Raw genomic sequence first — 14,829 nt, 5'->3', positions numbered from 1 at the left:
CTGCTTTTTAAAAAAAAATATATATATATATATATATATTACAATCCTTATTATTATCTTTTGTCACCCAAATTGGACTCATTTTATCCTGGAAATATCAGGATCTGTTCAGATGTTTCACTTTGTTTAAAGGCCTCTTGTAATTTTGCAATAATTTAAATGAATAGTTTTAATACCCATTGAATTGGTTACAGTTGATATGCTACGCTAATAAATTTAACATTCCTTGAAACAATTCCATTGAGCTTTTGTTAAATTTGAAAAATATTTCTCCTTTTCTATATGGTATATGCAATTTCTGTAATTAAAGTACCTTTTCTTTATTAGACAGAATAGATATATGGTAACGTTCATATTTGCATCATTTTGACAAATAGCCACGGGCACGATAAATGACAATAATGTAACTATGATGTGTTTCGTAAAGAGTGTGTGCTAAAAAACACGCCATCGTTTCCTCTGAGCCAGAGAACAATGACGTAATGAATCCAGCTGGCGACAGGAAACGACAATTCCCATGATGCATTGCGCTAGCGTGGCCGACGGACGGGGGAAGGGAAGCTGAGATTGGAGGAAGAAACAATCAGAAACTGAGGTACTTTGAAATTCTTCTTTTCACATAATACGCTCAGGCAGTAGTGCATGGCGGTAATTCGTGGTGTTGTTCCAAGTGACCCCGTGACAAAATGCGATTTACGTGCATTTCCGATTTGGACTCGGCAGACTCCATCCCGGTGACAGTTGAACGGAGCTCCATTTCGCCCGTTCGTTAGCCTGACAGCTGGCTTAGCTTGCGATTGACTTGTGCGCGTTCAGGCGCTCGACCGCACACAATGTCCCATGTCGCGCTTCCCCTCTGCCGTGCACTGCCAAACCGGAGTGCTCTTTTGCCAAGCATTGCGATTGGTTGCGTTTCGGTGCTTGAGATGAAGCCGCCGTGCCTGCGGGCTTTGCTAGCTTGCTGGTCGCTAGCTAGCTGACAGCTACTGTACTGGGTCGACGTTACAACTGTCAATTTAGGATTCAAACAAACAAAAAACAACGCATTCCATTTGTTTTATCCATTTAAATGTTTTACTGTCAAGCAGACTGTTGCTTTGCCCTATATTCTCCATTGTAAGCTTTACTTTAGCAGTTGTGTTGGAAGTACTGTGTTCTGTATTACAGTTGTACTGGAAATTCAACGTACCTGAAATTTAAGTACATTAAAATATACCGTTTTACATGTCTGCCTCATTTGTTTGGTTTGTTTCGTTGCTTCGTGCGTTCCCATAATGCGTCATTGATGCCACATTGGTATACATATTTTGCGACGCTCACTGGTCACGTTACTAAATAATAAAGATATGCTATTCAATGCAGCAGATTTGATTTTTAAAATGGACAGATGGGGCAGGACATTCGTAGATGAGGTAAAAAACAGTTTTTTTCTTATTAATTTGTTGATAATTAATTGTAATAAACCAAGTGTTTAATTCAATATTATTGTACATATAAATTATTTACTAATTTGTATTGCAATAACACATTATTTAATGAGATAGATGAATACATAAATGAATTAACGAATTTGAACGATTTAAAAAAAAATAATGCAAAAAAAAATATATGACAGGACTCTTGACAATGTCAATAAATGTTCGGTGGGCCTGATAAAACAACGCAGTGGCCTGTATTTGGCCTGTGGGCCATACTTTGCCCACCCCTGCTCTAATAAAATGTGGCCTTTACAAATATGCGCAGCAATTTCAGAAAGACAGCAAGTAAAACAAATGTAACAAAAAAACAACACGTACAGCAATAATAAACACTGAAATTGATTTGACACCATTGAAACAGTTCATTAATATCTTCTAACTAGAGCAGATTTGTTTGGGTAAGTAGCGTCTGTATGCTGTTTGTCTGTTGGTGAGCACTTGGGCAGGCGTGCCCAAAGGAGGAGAACCACCTGTGAGTGACAGGGGCCCCTTGAAAATAGTTTTTGTCAATTTGCAGCATTGAAGTGGCGGGCGCAGAGCGGCAACGTGATATTTTTTTCCCGTTGCCCCAAGTCCTCAGTGAACATTTAGCTGTGCCGCAAAATGTTTTGGGGATGTGATTAATAATGTTTTCCTTTAATTTTCCAGGTTGCATGCTTGTCAGTTTTTGTTTTTATTTTACCCTTAGTATGCTTTGTTTCTGAAGCTTTATGTATTTCAACGAGAGCTTTGTGATTGATTTTGTTTTCCTTTATATTGCAGAATTTGAATGCATACGAAGAAAAAGATTGTTGCCAAAAAGAAGACCACCCATGATCCGCATCTGGACACCTGCCCTTCATATTGTTTCACTTGTGGCTAAAGATAACACAGCCAATTAAAGTGTGCTGCTATCTTGGAGTGCTTATTGGATTTGTCTTGAGAGCCAACGTAATGAAGTGTCTGCTATGAGGAGAGCTCAAGCCTGACAAGCGATGTCATTATCCAGCTTCTGGGCACCTCTGATGGCGATGAGGAGCAAAGCAACTGGCCAAGCAGATCTGTGGAGGGGAGGAAGGAGGGAGGGCTCCGGGAAATGTGCCATTTCCTCTGGGCGCTAGACTGATATCTGCACATTCCTCTCCGTGTGCACACTCAAGGTTAGGAGAATATAGGAGGAGGCTGCCACTAAAACCAGCAGTCATTGCTGTTCCAAGGGAAAACCAGAGATGTGCACTACCTGGATGCCTGTTACCAGCTTGGTGAAGTCTAACTTGTGACCGTGGACATTTTCATCTATATGAAGCATAAATACTCTCAGTCACTACACACGTGCGCCCCAGAAACCATGGTAGTCCTTGTAGCAGCTTGTCAGCCCATCTCAGTCCAGGATTTCAGAAGCCTTTAGAGGCCACAATCGGGAAGACCCTTGCCAGCCAACACACTCATATGCAATGGAAGAAGACATTGATGTCACTTTACACCTTGAGGTAATACAGTTGGCCTTGCAGATATCTCATCATTTTATTTGGACTATTAAAACAAAGTCGAGGCTGTTGTGTCTGTCTTAGCGCTTTCTCATGTAGCCGTTTATATGGAGGCGTTCTTCTCTTCCTGCACTGCACTGTTAAAACAATTACGAGCTCGTTTGTTTTTAGCAGTTCACCCACACATGTTTAATTTAAGACCTAAGGTCAACAGCTCGCTCCACTGCTTTCGCTGTAATCTCGGCTCTGGCTCGCTTGCCGTGTTACCATGGCGGCAGCTGACAGAGCACTTCTCTTATCTTCAGCTTGGTTCCTTCTTTTTCTTGTGGCCGTTATTTTTTGATCAGACGAATCACTTTCTCATCTCAATGAATTCAACGTAACTTTGGTTTTTCTGTATTTTTATTGTGTGTACATCACATAACCATCTGCTACATGTGACGGCCTCCTCTCAGGGCCAAAATGGTTTGTCTCCTGAATGTAAATCATCGGAGGAGACCACCAACGGACACTCCAACCAAAAGCCTGTGAGTACTGTTAAATAATTCCTTCCCCTTGTATTCACTCCCTTCGATTCAAGACTTCCTGCTTCCTTGAAAATTGCTGAAACATTTTCTTTCCAGGTTATGAATGGATTGATTATCAGTCATAATGTCAAAGACCACACCACCAACGGTTGTGCCCCCCTCACATCCCTGCCGGTAATTATCTCCGCTAAGGAGTTTATTTTTTCCATCGATGATTTATTTATTTCTTTATTTTGTGCTCGCAGTATAAAGCAAGTAATACTGATTTGTGGGTGTTGAAAAGACTCACTCACACAGTTCTCCAAATAAGAGGCGACGCTTCAAGCTTTTTATTTGTCACGCCTGAGTTTGAGTTCTCTAAAACTGACACACAAAACAAGATCATTTAACATATCTTTAACCACAAAAGTGTTCAACCAAGCCATATAATTTCATCCAACGAAAGGCTGCTAGCTTAATGCTAACATATATTGCCAAAACCATAGACAGGCAGAAATTTGCATAGCTGTTACTAATTAGAATTATAAACTGACAACTGAGACTTCAACACACACTGACTAGCAAGACTTTTACGAACGACACACAACATTACTCACGGGCGTCGATTCTCTCTGTGGGAACGACGACTATTAACTGCCGGGGACTACAGTATTAAATGTGGACCTTCCCTGCCGCCTCTTACTCTTGATTAGGCTGCGTCTCTTCCAGTAGGCCTCGGTGCTGCTGCTGTTGGTACTACAACTCTAAATTCAAACTTGCCAGTGTATTTTAAGAACCAATCAAAAATCTGCGATGTAGCGGAGGTGTGAACGATGAACCGCGATATTGCGGCTTTCACGGTGCATGCTCGACTGCATTTCAAACTCCCAACTTTCTGTGTAACAATTTCCTGGCAAATTTAGCTTGAAGTCCAAATTGTATGACGTGTGTGACTTTAAATTCAGAGGATGAACGAAATATTTTAACAAGGATTTAGGAACACACCTTTTGTATTTTGTTTTAATCTTTTCTTTACTTTCTCAGTTTGTGATCAAGTAATCATTACTAAAGTTAGATATTATGTAGCAAGTAGTTCTATACAGTTTGGCGCTGATCCAAATGAGATGAAACAAAATATTTTGTTCAGCTTCAGTAAATGACAAAATAAAGTGATCTTCACTTGCAAAGTGATTGTGTTAAACTTGTGTCCAGATTTCCACGCTGAAGCAGAATGGTCTCCTGCAGACTCTGGCAGCAGCAGGAGGGGACCAGACTAAACCTGCAGGTAACACAAACTCGCTTTTGGTCTCGCATCCTTTTCCCACTGGAATGTGGTAACGTATCCAAGACAGCGGGCAGCTGTGCAGATGGCGCGTCCCTCTGGGATACAGGTTGTCAGCTTGGTGCTTGGGTTATCTGAACGATGCAGTACACCACATAGCGAGCATAAATGTGAATTTGACTATCCAGTGAGTGACAGTATTTTCTTACCCGTGTCTCCACAGAAGAAAATGTGGAGTTGGAAAAGGCCAGACGGGAATGGGAAGCTTTGGAGAGCATCCAACCAGGTCAGAGTTGTCAAGCAATTTCACCAATTTGCATCAACACATCGTTGGTCATTGTTGTCAGGAGTGTGCTGAGCCAAATTAGATTTTCTTCTTTTTTTCTTTCTGTCTTTCTTTTTTTTTTTTAATTAAATCTCCCAGCTCTGACGGAAGACTCAAACCCATCACCGCTCATCTCTTTCAATGAAGCCCTTCAGTACTTTCAGACTACAGATCTCGGGGACTTGCTTGTAAGCAGTTCAGATTTTTTTTTTTTTTTAAATAAATATATATATATATATATATATATATATTCTGTCTCCATCTCATTGTTAAAGTATGAAGAGAATGAGGATGGAATGGAGGATCTGTATGCGTTTTTATCCCAGAACATATTTTTATGAACAACAGGAGAGTTTGGGAAACTCCTTGTGTGGTTATTGATATCGTGATGGATGTTTATTGGAAATTGCAGTTGGACAGAAGGAGGTTGGCGTGGGGACAGATGGAAAGAATAGAGCTTAAAAAAAGAGAGCGAGTACAAAGTTTGAGTATTTAGATTATAATACATCAAATTGGAAGAGAGTATAATCTTGTTCGTGATCTTGGTTGTGTTTTGTCTCCGCGATCATTTTCAGAAGAACATCCAGCCGACGATTCGCAGGACTGGTCTGGCTGCGGTCACACACTTCCTTTTTGGGCCCCCCCGACTGCACAGGGAACTCACGGAGGAGCGGGATCTCGTTTTTGCCATCGCGCAATGTCAGCATGTGTTCGCCGTGCCTGCTTGTGCAATCATCCGTGGGGTTGTTTAAATGAATATATTTTCTATAGGCCACGTGGACAACAGCCAGACGGTCCACATGCGTGTTCTCCAGACCATTTATAAAAGGCTGATTGGCTGCAGGCTGGACTGCCCTCGTTATGGGACACACTGGGAAAACATTGGCTTTCAGGGTAAAATACTCCGACACTGCATTTCATCTAACATCCAATACCTGAAGCGGCTTTTCAAATAGACTTTTATTGAAGGTCAATTGTATTTTGCATTTTAGGTGCTGACCCAGCCACTGACCTGCGTGGCACTGGTTTCCTGGGACTCATGCACACTTTGTACTTTGTGATGGACCCAGAGACTCTGCCGTTGGCTCGAGACATCTACAAGCTATCCCAACACCCCACACAGGTTTCATTAGCGCTTAGCAAGATACTCCCAATGCGTATACGTTGTTTTCGAGCTACTGTATGTTGTGATGGACACTGTTAAAGAGGTATTAACGTACTTAAAGGTGTCCTAATACTCTGTGGCTCTCAAAAATGAGCATATATTTATTTTTTTGTGCATTTATGGTTGATCATGGATTGTTGGTGTCTCTAGTGAAAAACAGGTCGCAATTCTGTTTTGGGCATTCACATTCTTACACTTTGTGTTTATTACCATACTTGAGATGGGTTGAAAATGACAGTATATGAAATTTTATTTTGACAAATGTATAACACGTTTCCTCAAAGGTGTGAAAAAAAACCCCAACTAATTTTGAATTAACTGCTGTCTAAATTGGATTAAATAATTGTTCGAATTTTTCGAACATCTGTGGGTGGGATACTTTGTGGTCATTTAAGACCTTGTATTTCTAGTTGGGTATTATTTGATACAGCTATTTTAATGGATCTCATTCAGTTTGACCTGTGTACTATGTATTGTAACGTTGTGTTGTTGTGACTGTGTATTTCTCAGAACTTTCCTTTCAGTGTGATGTCAATCAACATGACCCGCATCGCTCTCCAGGTGCTCAGAGAGGAGGCTTTGTCCAAGTCAGTTTTTGTATCTGATTTTTTTTTTCTTTTTTTCTCCATCGCATCCATGCACAATGGGTGAGTCATGCAAACGCCTCTTCTCTGCCTTTTGGCCACACTAGGGAGTGCAATCGTCGGCAGCAAGTGGTCGGCGTGTTGAATGAGTTTTACGTGGCCACATACCTGCACCTATACCAAGTGTGGAAGACCCAACAGAAAACCATTGCTGACTCTGGCTTTGTGATTAAAGGTAAAGACGAAGATAACTACCGGTACATACTTACCGTTTATAGCTATGTGAAAGTTGGAGGACAACATCAGAGGCAAATGAGAGTGATGATTTGTGATTATATTCCGACAAGATCACCTATATTTCAGTGTACAGTACTTTTGTGACGTTTTTGTTTGGTGAGCTGTTTTACATTTGCTAATGTAAAACAGTTGCCTTGCCTCACAGGTTGCTGAGCAAACACCGGTCGAGACAGCAGCAACCTTTTTAATACGAGTCAATATCACATTAAGGCACTTTCTCCATTTCACCCCCATTAAGTCTGAGATTGTCTATTGAAATTCATATTCATTGTATGAATTAAGCATTATGACATTTATATACATTAACTGCAAGGAGACAATGTACATGCTAACAGCAAAGTATAAGAATAAAGGCCTCTTTATACTCCCGCGGTCGCGTGGCCGATAACGCCCGCATTGCATCACGTGACCGACGAATTGTCCCGCCCGGCCCGTCTGCGTAGCTTGCCGCGCCCACGCCAAAAATCGTTGCTGCGCCGCGGAGATCATCTCTCGCAATTGGTCCGTTTTAGTCACATCTTGTGATGACGTACTCGGCGCGCCCCTCGGTTCTACATACCATCTACGCCGCCGCCGTCTCGTATCATCTGGTCATCTAGGTCCAATTGTTCTAGCAGACACTGTTCCACGGTCGCCATTGTCGTGGCGTTGTTCCTTGTTACGGAAAGAAAAGTAAAAACGGCTACCGGAAATGGCTCAGAAAATGCAGAGGAAACTACACCTTGTGATTTCAGAGTTTCATGATTCTGCCACATTTTCATGACGATTCTGATGCGGACACCAAGGGAACATTATCACGATATTGACCTGAATTTGAGTTTTCAAGCAAAGCAGCTTTTGATCACTGGTGCTTGCTGAGATCCTGCAGTGTTTAATTTTGTATTACATTACATTGCCTGCTAGTGGCACGACATGTACACCTCAACATTTTTCATTGACTCCACATAAAATGTATATCTTAAAAAAACAAACAAACAAAAACAGCATCCTTGTAGTGAGACCTGGCCTCAGACTACAGATATACTCACTGTGTGCTTCCTAACCCTTCAGAAGTGGAGCTGTTCGCTAAAAAGAACCCAAAGCAGATGCTTCGCCGACTAGAGGTCTTCCTGAAAGAGAGACGGGCAGGCGGAGTCCCCCGCGGGACGTCGCCAGAGCCGCCGGCTCAGCAGCCTTCGCCCAGCCAGGAAGAACGAGCGGCCAGAGCGGGGAGCAAGGCGAAGGAGCTGCACTTCACGGGGGTGTGCGAGCTACCATCTGACACGGAGGGTGACGCCAGACTCATCTAAGCGTGCGTGCGTGCGTGTCTGTCTGCGTGTCTGATGAAGAACACACTATACCCTGCTATCTGAATCTATCCAATATGTCCCGTCCCCGTCCCCCCCATCCTCTGATGTTGGGGTGCTGCACTTTGCTAAGATGTTTCTTTTGTGTGTGGTTGGTCAGAGCTATATTGTTTGAATTATTTATTTGAACACAGAACAGTCAAACAAATGGAGCTCTTACAGGATGTCACAAAACAAGAAAGTGAACATTTGCACTTTTCTTCAAATTTAGTAGTGAAATCAAATTTAAAAAAAAAAAAAAAAAAACACAACTCCACCCGTGTCGAGTTTGTCCCTCTCGGCCTGCTTATGTTGGCATCGGAGGTGGCACGAGGCTCACTCTTGTTCGACTACCCAACTGTAATGCAGCGGATCAGACCGTTTATCAACGCGGGGTCATAACCAGCAGCACCACACTTGATCAGGTCACACGCAGTAAGTAACCTTTGGGCAGGGAGCAGGCTTCATGGTAGCTTGCCTGCAGCTTTTGACCGCTTTACATCCTCTGTCAGTAGGTTGAAGATCAAACTCAAAAATGTAGAATGGGAGTCCGACTGCAGTGACACTCCTGGTGTTAGACAAAGGTCCATTCGTTTGGTATGTATAAATATATATGATTGACCAAAAATAAAATGTATATTTTAGTTGCTTCACTTGAAAATGTTTTTTTTTGTGTTTTTTTTTGTTTTAATATAAAGAAGATAACCTTAAGAAAGATTTAACAGAACATACATTCTCAGCCTTTCATCATTAAAGTTTGATAAGGCTTAAGCTGAAGGTCTAATATAAGCTTTGTGGACATTCCGTTAGTAAGCATGTGATTGTATTTGTTTTGTATGGTTACATTTGTGTGTGTTTGAGTGTGGTGAAATGATTGAGCTGACGTTGACGGGTGCATCCCCTCCGTATGGTACAGTATGCAATTCCAGCTCGCACTCAATGATAATCAAAAGTGTGACGATGGACATCGTTCCGAACTTCAGGGTTTGTGTGTTTGTGCAAGTGAACATCTTTGTGTGACTTTTCTTTCCCTGCGAGAGTGGAAACACGTTTTAGTGAAGACATTTCAAAAAAAAAAAAAAAAAAAAAAAAGTGATGACCTTTTTTTCCGCTGCCAGTTTCACCGGCAGTTTGAGTGGTCTGGTTTAGCTCTTCTTTACGGTCGGGATCTTAAGGTTAATCGGAATGTCGTCACTAAGATTCAAAGTGCGATTGTGTGTCTCGTTTGACAGGAACTGCCGACGGATGGGGTGCTTTCCTCTGCGCACAATAAGCCAGCTTTACTACGTACTTGATCCATCCAGCTGCAAACATGGTACTTTTGTCATTTGAAGATGGTACTCCGAAGGAACGAGAACAAAAGACAAATTAGAAAAAGTAGAAACAAAAAACATGGCTGGCCAAGAATGGGTTAAGGCTCCTGGGCAAAGCTGGTTCGTGCTTTCTGCTTGTGCGAAACTGTTTTTGTAGTCTCAATCTGTAGCATGTTCAGGTAGCACTAGTACTGTAGCATCCTATAGCCTCCTCCTTCGTGAAGCTCGTTGATGTCACGTTGACGTTGGTCTCTAGTGTCGATGCGTGCGTGGACCTTTACTACGATAGCACATTGTTTCGTTTTCCCTCGGTAGACACTCGTTAGGCAGCGAAGCTTGTGGAGACGGGCTTGACATGTAAATGAGCTCAACTTTGTCTTCTGAGAAGGTAACAGCAAAAACGGTGCCTTCGTCACAGAATCACGGAAGGTCATGTGCTCTCCCTGTTTTTTCTGCTTTTAGCCTCAGTGCCAAGTAGACCTGCGTTCTTGCGAGGTAGTCGACGGCCAGCCGACCTCAGGCGGGTCTGATCTGCTGACCTTGTCGCGTTATTGCTCCCCAAACCGTCGCCATTCGTCCTCTCCGCACAAATGAGACGACACAATTTGGCCAGTTGTTTGCAGGCGCCGGGCGACTGACTGGCGAGCAACTTTGCATCGTTGTAGATCCGACTGTGTGTGTGACGTATGCAAAAGAGCCGCCTTCGGGAGCCATAATGTTTCATTTGCGGCCACCTCATCAAGTCGTGCCCCCTTGCCGCCCCCGCACCTCCTCGCGCCAAACATTGCACCACACTGATCCCGCGCTTGGTTTTCTTCTTTTTGAAGCTGAGGAGCAGTACAGTGTATGTAAATCAGGAAGTTTGTACATAGAGAATTAATGATTGTAAGATGTATGATTGTCTGTAGGGCATTATACTAAAACACATTGCTTACCTCAAGACTTAAGACAAATCTCTCCTTTCTCTCTTTCCTGATAATTGTTTGGTCTCTCAGTACATCTTTCTATGTTTGCTTGTACTTTGACCTTCTCTTTCACCAACTGGACTCGTTATGTAATGTGCAGAATATTAAACAGCTCAAGCACGACATACTAATGGCCACCTATAACCGAAGCGGGACCATCTTATGTGCGTGCTATTTAAAGAGACGCGTCGTCACTACATTGGCCCATTCACCTCGGCAAATTAAAAGCACTTTCTACTACTAAGCTTTGAATTGGTTTCTATCGGCCATGTTGGAACGCGCTGGTTTTCTTGTGGCATTCGGTGACAGTGGATTATTATTGTCCTAGCAACATATTTTTGCTTTAGAATACTCCTCAGTTGCATGACTCTTACCAAGAGAGAAAAGAGAAACAAACGGGTTTTGTCAGGATGTCAGATGCTCCGAGAGGTGCCGTCTGAAGTTCTGCTCGCTATCCTGCGGCGGCTCGGCGAACGCAATCCCATCTCTCGACGCCACGCCACGCTGTCTACTCTTTGAAGGTTGTTTTTTTTTTTTTTTGCTTTCGCTGTCTTTGTCATGTCCCTCAGAGCATTTTATGACTGTACCTTGATTGTAGACGCCCTATTTTATACTGAGAGTTATTTCAGAATACAGTTTGTGTGGTTGTACATTCAATGTATTGTCTGGAGAAAGCTAAATAAATGCTGTTTAAAACGAAGGTCTGTTGGCATCCTGTGTACTTTTTGAACATATTTCATTTCAGTTGCACTTTCATTTTAATGTTTTGTGGAGCAAATGACCCCCTCAAGAAATCTAAGTTTCTCAGAACTCAGCATACAAATAAATGTTACCAGGGCTCCTCCAAAAGAAAGGAAAATGGAAACTATTTTTATTCAAAAATACGGGGCTCCAAAGGTGGCCGACTGGTTAGAGCGTCAGCCTCACAGTTCTGAGGACCCGGGTTCAATCCCCGGCCCCGCCTGTGTGGAGTTTGCGTGTTCTCCCCGTGCCTGCGTGGGTTTTCTCCGGGCACTCCGGTTTCCTCCCGCATCCCAAAAACATGCATTCATTGACGACTCTAAATTGCCCGTAGGTGTGACTGTGAGTGCGACTGGTTGTTTGTTTGTATGTGCCCTGCGATCGGCTGGCAACCGGTTCCGGGTGTGCCCCGCCTCCTGCCCGATGACAGCTGGGATGGGCTCCGGCACGCCCGCGACCCGAGTGAGGAGAAGCGGCTCATGAAAATGGATGGATGGATGGGTTCCAAAGTTGGGTTTCAAAACCAGGTAAGGATTCCAAAGTAGGGTTTTAAAACGAGGTTAGGGTTCCAAAGTTGGGTTTCAAAACAGGGTTTAGAATTTCAAAGTACGCTTTCAAAATGGGGTTTGGGTTTCAAAGTAGGGATTAAAAAAAGAGATTAGGGTTTCAAAGTCAGGTTTCAAAAGAGCATTAGGGTTTTGAAAACCAGGTTAGGGTTTCAAAGGTTTAAAAACGGGGTTAGGGTTTTAAAGTAGGGTTTCAAAACAGGGTAAGAGTTTCAAATTGGGGTTTCAAAACAGAGTTAGGGTTTCAAAGTAGGCTTTAAAATCAGCATTAGGGTTTGAAAGTAGGGTTTCAAAACAGGGTTATGGTTCCAAACTAGGGTTTTAAAACAAGGTTAGGGTTTCAAAGTTGGATTTCAAAACAAGGTTAGGATTTCAAAGTAGGGTTTAAAAATGGGGTTATGGTTTCAAAGTAGGGTTTGAAAACTAGGGAAGGGTTTCAAAGTAGGGGTTACAAAGTAGTTGTTTCAAAACAGGGTTAGGGTTTCAAATTAGGGTTTTGAAAGAGCATTAGGGTTTAAAACAGGATTAGGGTTTCAAATCTGGGTTAGGGTTCCAAACTAGGGTTTTAAAACAACGTTAGGGTTTCAAAGTACGGTTTAAAAACGGGCTTAGGGTTTCAAAGTCGGATTTCAAATCAAGGTCGGGGTTTCAAAGTACGGTTTAAAAACGGGGTTAGGGTTTCAAAACCATGAATGAATTTTGAAATCAGAAACGTGTAGGATCTCTTTGTGTTCCAACAGTTGTGACCGATGCACATTTATCGCGAAAGTGAGCAAGTTGGGAAGGAAGAAAAAGTCCATCCCGATCCTTGAACAATTTCTGCTTCTCAAAGGTCAGACGACGAAGACGCTGAGAGGAGATGACGCGCCTGCACTTCAATTCCGATGCAATCTGACGCGCATCACAAACTGGAACGTAATCGATTCAATTCCTCCGCGTTCACCGGTTTCACCAGCAGAGGGCACTATTTCATACAACCGCCACTCAAGTGTGTTGTGCAAATTCAAAAGCAGTACAATTCAGTACAGTGACATTTACAACACTCAAATGCTGTTTTGGCAGGGACTCAAATTTGGTCATGAACTCGATTTTCTCCTTCAGTACTCATCTTTGCGATTCAGTTTGGGTCTCGATCTGTTCATCCATTTTCATTTCCATAGCAATGTGATCCTTCCCCCCACACACGTGTTGGATTGTGTCTTGCAAAGCAATTCAAACACAGCAGCGAAATGAGTGCAACCAAACTTTTGGTCACGACTGTTCAATTCCAACAAGAAATGTTTTGCAATCTAAGGCGATTTTGGTGCTAGGGTCACGAAGTTGGCGTGCCTCCCGAGGAATCTTGGTGCTGCGCGCTTCTACATCTGTGCTTCATCAGAGCTGCCGAATCACTGCGCGCGCACGCACACTTATTGCCCGGAACAAATAAAATATGGCCGGCATTTATCACTCCTCTGAGTCAAAGTCAGATCCATAAAGTGTTCTCGTCGCCTGTTATTTGTACGCTCTGATTTCTGCACTCGCGCATCTATGATTTCCAACCTCGGGTACGTACTGTATGCGATTTTAGGAGATTGCAGATGCACGGCAGACTCAAGTTTCGCAAAGGAGTTTGATCAAATCCAACAATCTAATGACGAGAGGGAATGAGCAGAATATTACGGGCTGGGGATTTGTAAACCTGTTTCCATTCGCACCTAGTGAGCCTGCTGGATTGCAGCTTTTTTTTTTTTTTCCCCTCCTCCGTCCTCCCTCCTCATCCTCCTCTTCCTCCTCCCCCTCTCCCCCTGATGTCATTGTTTCCTGACACGCCACTCAAGGGCAAGCAGGCCCGCAGCACTTAAGATCCGCCGTCCTGAATGCAGCAAACGGACATCACAACTCAAGCGGTGTTTTGCTCGTGCCACTTTTGGTAGATTTGTGTCCGCATTTGTTTTTTGGGGGAGATCAAGCGCAAAAAAAAAAACCAAAAAACGATTCTTAACAGCATTTGGCACTGAACCATCGTAAACTTGACCCCGTAACTGGAACATCTGGATATTGGTAGAGCTATTCACATTCTATTCAGATCTTCATACACAGCCCAGGGAGGGGGGGGGGGGGGGGGGGGGAATGAATTACAATATTCTAATTATGGTCTTGAAATGAACATACATTGTTTGATGCGTGCATGCTCTCCGGGTAACGACGGGTGCAATTGGAGCAGCGTAAACCCTTCCAGCCCTTTTGCGACGTGAAACACTCGCCATGTTCGACACGGTCGTTTTCCTCTCATCGCCCGGCTGCAGCTGCTTTGATTACGCGCTCTCTGCGCATTCTGAAAAGTCAAGTGTCAACTTGTGTCATACATAAGTGTCATACACTCCTTGAAGTCTCAGCGCCCTTTGCACAATGGTCATTGCACCGGACTATTGCAATATTAGTCGTTCGAACTGCTCTAAGTGCTAGAGGACTCTGCATCTTTTTGCACAATTGTTTTTTGTCAATGTCTTTATGTCCCCAAAGTGTTCTGTAAATTGACTGTTTGTTGTACTAGAGCGGCTCCAACTACCGGAGACAAATTCCTTGTGTGTTTTGGACATACTTGGCAAATAAAGATGATTCTGATTCTGATTCTGATTCTGATTCTTACACAAGAGGGTCGGGACAGTTCGGTGGAACAACTGAATTGGAGCTGAAGGAGGTCGAATCCCTTTTTTTTTTATTTTATTTTTTTAATCACAACAATGGACAGAACTTTTTTTTATGTGTTTACTAAAGAGTTTACTGTAGTACTACAATATTTATTTTAAACTTACTCAGTATTTTACGCAGAT

General features: G+C 42.9%; 1 protein-coding gene across 4 annotated transcripts; it reads left to right on the top strand.

Moving 5' to 3' along the window:
* Window positions 1-519: 519 nt before the first annotated feature.
* Window positions 520-11,406, top strand: elmod3 (ELMO/CED-12 domain containing 3). 4 transcript variants are annotated; one of them, XR_009768248.1, is made up of 14 exons: window positions 520-595; window positions 2,241-2,947; window positions 3,400-3,471; window positions 3,568-3,645; window positions 4,663-4,735; window positions 4,956-5,018; window positions 5,157-5,245; window positions 5,633-5,756; window positions 5,829-5,951; window positions 6,050-6,180; window positions 6,733-6,809; window positions 6,914-7,041; window positions 8,154-8,863; window positions 8,941-11,406. XR_009768248.1 is itself a non-coding variant. In XM_061671426.1 (13 exons), the coding sequence occupies exons 2-13, from the start codon at window positions 2,912-2,914 to the stop codon at window positions 8,390-8,392; spliced, it is 1,230 nt and encodes a 409-aa protein (XP_061527410.1). In that variant the 5' UTR covers window positions 520-595; window positions 2,241-2,911; the 3' UTR covers window positions 8,393-11,406. The 4 variants fall into 4 exon arrangements, 2 of the variants coding, with proteins under 2 accessions (XP_061527410.1, XP_061527409.1); XR_009768247.1 differs by having other exon boundaries at window positions 8,154-9,025; window positions 9,661-11,406; XM_061671426.1 differs by having other exon boundaries at window positions 5,636-5,756; window positions 8,154-11,406.
* The last annotated feature ends 3,423 nt before the right edge of the window (window positions 11,407-14,829 follow it).

This window comes from Phycodurus eques, chromosome 3, assembly GCF_024500275.1.
Source record: "Phycodurus eques isolate BA_2022a chromosome 3, UOR_Pequ_1.1, whole genome shotgun sequence".
Lineage (NCBI taxonomy): Eukaryota > Metazoa > Chordata > Actinopteri > Syngnathiformes > Syngnathidae > Phycodurus > Phycodurus eques.
This window is presented reverse-complemented; position numbering and strand designations above follow the sequence as displayed.

What these genes read in the sequence shown, in the direction of transcription:
- elmod3 (XM_061671425.1), top strand. Translation starts at nt 2,912, where the DNA reads ATGGAAGAAGACATTGATGTCACTTTACACCTTGAG. An exon ending in TTTGGAGAGCATCCAACCAG is followed by an intron (nt 5,019 to 5,156) that starts GTCAGAGTTGTC and finishes TAAATCTCCCAG; the next exon opens with CTCTGACGGAAGACTCAAAC. An exon ending in CTCTGGCTTTGTGATTAAAG is followed by an intron (nt 7,042 to 8,153) that starts GTAAAGACGAAG and finishes CTAACCCTTCAG; the next exon opens with AAGTGGAGCTGTTCGCTAAA.